This window comes from Conger conger, chromosome 6 (genome assembly GCF_963514075.1).
Source record: "Conger conger chromosome 6, fConCon1.1, whole genome shotgun sequence".
NCBI classification, from domain to species: Eukaryota; Metazoa; Chordata; class Actinopteri; order Anguilliformes; family Congridae; genus Conger; species Conger conger.
In genome coordinates this window covers 10,515,122-10,520,121 of record NC_083765.1, presented here as the reverse complement: position 1 = coordinate 10,520,121, position 5,000 = coordinate 10,515,122, and the positions used below count along the sequence as shown (strand labels likewise).

At 49.7% G+C, this 5,000-nt stretch overlaps 1 protein-coding gene across 1 annotated transcript in view; it reads right to left on the bottom strand.

The window, feature by feature from the left end:
* Positions 1-5,000, bottom strand: part of itfg1 (integrin alpha FG-GAP repeat containing 1) — a 132,803-nt gene that overhangs the window by 9,438 nt on the left and 118,365 nt on the right. Inside the window, exon 15 of the mRNA XM_061245001.1 lies at positions 3,852-3,976. Within this exon, the coding sequence (XP_061100985.1) occupies positions 3,852-3,976 (125 nt within the window). The remainder of the gene's footprint in view (positions 1-3,851; positions 3,977-5,000) is intronic.

Below are 5,000 nucleotides of genomic sequence, written 5' to 3'. Positions count from 1 at the left end.
AAAAACCCAACCTTTAAATCTCTATGAAAAATTTCACAAAGGATCTCTCTTCACACTGAGTCAAAGATAGTCAGACTGAGCCTTTTCATCGCTCAAACTGCCCTGAAGCTATACATGTACCAATATCCTCCACATTTCTAAGACAAAAGATTCTTTATTTTCTTTATTTATAAGTGGGCAATCCAGACAGAGCTCAGCATGTTGGGCCTTCTACTGAAAGCAGTGTCGAGGTTCCTTCACTTAACACTCCCGCCAAAAACCAAACAATAAGCATTTAGTCTTATATTTAGACTCAAAATCTTATTTCTAGAATTGTTTTGCTGAAAAATAGAAAAGAAATTGAGACAGTTCAACTCATTTCAAGGTTTGCCAATGGGGTAAGCAAACAGTAACTTAAACAAAGCTAATATTTTCTACTTGAGAGAAAAAAGATTTGAAGTCTCATTACAATAACACCGGTTAAACACTAGTTAAGACAAGCTTTCCTGCAGTGTATAGTCTACTGCACACGCTTTAAGCAACTCTTCCTTACGCTCTGACTGAACGTAGACCCATGTCTCCCCAGCCTCTCCCCGCTATAAATTATGAAGTTAATGTATCCTCCCATGGGTGGCCAGCGTGCTGGCAATTAGCAGCAGGGAAGAGCGGCGGTCTCGGTGAGGAAGGGCCTCCGGGGAGATGGCACCGTTTCCCATGCACTGACGCATTCATCATACACGGACAGCGCAGGGGCCTATAGGGCGCTGTGTAGCCCCACAGAGCCGCTCCGCCCCCCCGCCATGTCCCGCACGGGGGTCGCGCGCGCACCGCGTTTTTTAAGGAGCAGTTCCGGGCGGTGGGGGGTGGGTTTGCGAAAGAGGCTATACAAATTTCCGCAGGCGGAGTTGAAATGGCACGTTTGCGCTTAAGTGAAAAATGAGAAATATGAGCAACAAAGCAGCATTCCGTATGGGGACATGTATATCACCACAACAAGTACACAGTTTGCATTATATAGATATATATCATCATACTTTTTTGACAGGAGACTTAGATTCAGAATTCTCTGTCACTCAGCTGGAATTAAATCTGTCCAATCAGAATTGGCTGGCACAGAAAGGAGCTGGGATTGGGCTGGGCTGGGCTTTCATCCACTAGGCAACAATATCACAGTTTTACCTGACAGGATTATACCTTTAACTGCAGTTAACTGCACATACAAACAGGGATTACACCTTTAACTGCAGTTAACTGCACGTACAAACAGGGATTACACAGTTTACTGCAGCCCACTGCACGTACAAACAGGGATTACACTGCACATACAAACTGTACGTATGAACAGGGATTACACTGCATGTACAAACTGTACGTACAAACAGGGATTACACTGCATGTACAAACTGTACGTACAAACAGGGATTACACTGCATGTACAAACTGTACGTACAAACAGGGATTACACAGTTTACTGCAGCCCACTGCACGTACAAAAAGGGATTACACAGCCTGTACAAACTGTACGTACAAACAGGGATTACACAGTTTACTGCAGCCCACTGCACGTACAAAAAGGGATTACACTGCCTGTACAAACTGTACGTACAAACAGGGATTACACAGTTTACTGCAGCCCACTGCACGTACAAAAAGGGATTACACTGCCTGTACAAACTGTACGTACAAACAGGGATTACACAGCTAACTGCAGCCTGCTGCAAGTACAGAAAGGGATTACACTCCACGTACAAACTGTGTGTACGAACAGTTTCCTGCAACAGGGCAAACAGGGACTGGTGCTTGTGTCAGAGAGTTTGTGAGTGTGAGCGGATGGTCGCAGCACTGGGGGAGGAGGGGGGTTCTGTGCTATCTGCTGACAGCGGTCCGTACTCTGCACCTTGTTGCTACAGTTACAGACGAAGGACAAGAGGCACCGGCGCAATAATAAAATCATACAAATTGAATAATGCCTCCACTCTTACCTGTTACACACGCTCTAACTGCAAACAGCCCGGGAATTCATATGCCATTCACAGCACCAGAAGGCATAAAGGACAAAGCCTCAGGTGCCTTCCGTGTGTTCAGAATACATAAACTCAGCACTGCAGAATACTACAGCCTCCTGAATAGACCACAACAGAACAACATACTCAGAATACATAAACTCAGCACTGCAGAAGGACCACAGTTTCCTGCATAGACCACAACAGAACAACATACCCAGAATACATAAACTCAACACTGCAGAATACTACAGCCTCCTGAATAGACCACAACAGAACAACATACCCAGAATACATAAACTCAACACTGCAGAATACTACAGCCTCCTGAATAGACCACAACAGAACAACATACCGAGAATACATAAACTCAACACTGCAGAATACTACAGCCTCCTGAATAGACCACAACAGTGCAGCACACTCAGAATACATAAACTCAGCACTGCAGAAGGACCACAGTTTCCTGCATAGACCACAACAGAACAACATACCCAGAATACATAAACTCAACACTGCAGAATACTACAGCCTCCTGAATAGACCACAACAGAACAACATACCCAGAATACATAAACTCAGCACTGCAGAAGGACCACAGTTTCCTGCATAGACCACAACAGAACAACATACCCAGAATACATAAACTCTACACTGCAGAATACTACAGACCACAACACTGCAACATACTCAGAATGTAGCACTGCAGAAGGACTACAGCCTCCTGAATAGACCACAACAGTGCCGCACACTCAGAATACATAACCCCAGCACTGCAGAATACTACAGCCTCCTTTGCAAACCATAACAGCGCAACATACCGGGGAACGATCCCACTAGCAATGATTACATTTTAATTTGAAAGCGTTAGGGTTCATATATTTCCCGCATTCACTCAGCACGCACGCTCACTCTGAGTGAATTCCCTAGCTCGCCGTGCTCCGATATTCCCTCAGGCATTGCAGTTAATGCACGGCGCATGAGGGCAGTGCCCACCAGGGACTCGGGACTCGGTCCCTCCAGCACCAAAGCCAGGTGTGCCGGAAGCATCCGGAGGCCATTATCTCTCTTCAACACAGCCGCGGGAAGCGCAGCGGGGCCAGGAGGGCCACGGCCGAGAGGAGACCCTACACACAGCGCCGCCTCCGCTCCGTATCTGCGCAGCCTGGGCAGGAAATCTGCAATTCAAACGCGCCCCGTACACGCTTCCTGTCCTTCTGTGCTGGAAGGAGCCGGCGTCTGGAGGGAATCTGCCAGGGATGGAGAGGCTGTGTGGGAATCAGGGTGTGAAAATCCCTGCGTGAGGATCAGGGCGAGGCTCCATATGTGGCGACACAGGGGCTGGGGACGCTGACAGCACTGTGTACGCAAGCACAACTGATCCTGCCTGGATGAACACGGGCAATAATCTATGATTAAAAAAAAGAAATAACAATACTATAAAAAGTCAATAGTGCTGAAATAATAATACGTGAGAGAGTGGCACAAACTGAAGCCGGTAGTCTCAGAAATGATGCTGCGTAGCGTGTGCCTGTGTGGGGGTTTGTGTGTGCGTGTGTGCACGTGTGGATGTACGTGCATCAGTGTGTGTGTGGGAACATGCACACGTGTCTGGATGCGGGTGTGGGTGTGTGCTTGTGTGGGCGGGTGCAGGTATGTGGTATAAGTGCATGTATGGGTGTGTGTGTGTGTATGTGTGTGTGTATGGGAGTGTGTTTTGGGCCGTGTGTGTATGGGTGTGTGTGCCGGTGTGTGTGTGTGTGTGTGTGTGTGTGGGAGTGTGTGTGTGTATGGGTGTGTGTGCGGGTGTGTGTGCGTGTGTGGATGGGTGTGTGTGCAGGTGTGTGTGTTTCGGGCCGTGTGCAGTACCGTGTCCCCTGGTGGGCGGGGGATGCCCACGTACAGGTGGTCCAGGAAGTTGGCGCTGCGGCCCAGACCCAGCACAGTGTAGGGCAGCTGCAGGGAGAGGTGGGCGGACTGACTGAGCTGGCCCGCTGCAAGAGAGACAACACACCGTCACCACGGGAACCACACGCACACACACGCGCACACGCGCACACGCTCACACGCTCACACGCGCACACGCTCACACGCTCACACGCTCACACGCGCACACGCTCACACGCTCACACGCTCACACGCTCACACGCTCACACGCGCACACGCTCACACGCTCACACGCTCACACGCTCACACGCGCACACGCTCACACGCTCGCACACTCACACGCTCGCACACACACGCACACACACTCACACGCTCGCACACACACGCACACACACTCACACGCTCGCACACTCACACGCTCGCACACACACGCACACACACTCACACGCTCGCACACACACGCACACACACTCACACGCTCGCACACTCACACGCTCGCACACACACGCACACACACTCACACGCTCGCACACACACGCACACACACTCACACGCTCGCACACTCACACGCTCGCACACACACGCACACACACTCACACGCTCGCACACACACGCACACACACTCACACGCTCGCACACACACGCACACACACTCACACGCTCGCACACTCACACGCTCGCACACACACGCACACACACTCGCACACACGCGCACGCACGCACGCACACACACACGCACACGCTCACACGCACGCACGCACGCACACACAACCACACACGCACACACACACACACACAATAACACTAAGTATTAAGAGAACCAATCGGGAACTGATTATCACGTATCAGAGACCAATCAGAAACAATATTAGCGGTTGTGGGGACCTAGGAAACACGAAAGCAAGGACTGAAATGGATCCATGTATACGCTTCCATCTCCTGGCTGATTACTTATGCATGTGATCTCCAGACAGACTGATTTGGAGTAAATTGTACAAAAGCCAGAGCAATTTCACCAATCACAGAAGTCCTTTATTTTTTAATCAAGAGTTTGAGCTCACTTTACCATCTGTGACAAGCGCCCAAACAAACGACTCGGAGGGCGTTTCTTTCCTCCGGTGAATTTGTGAA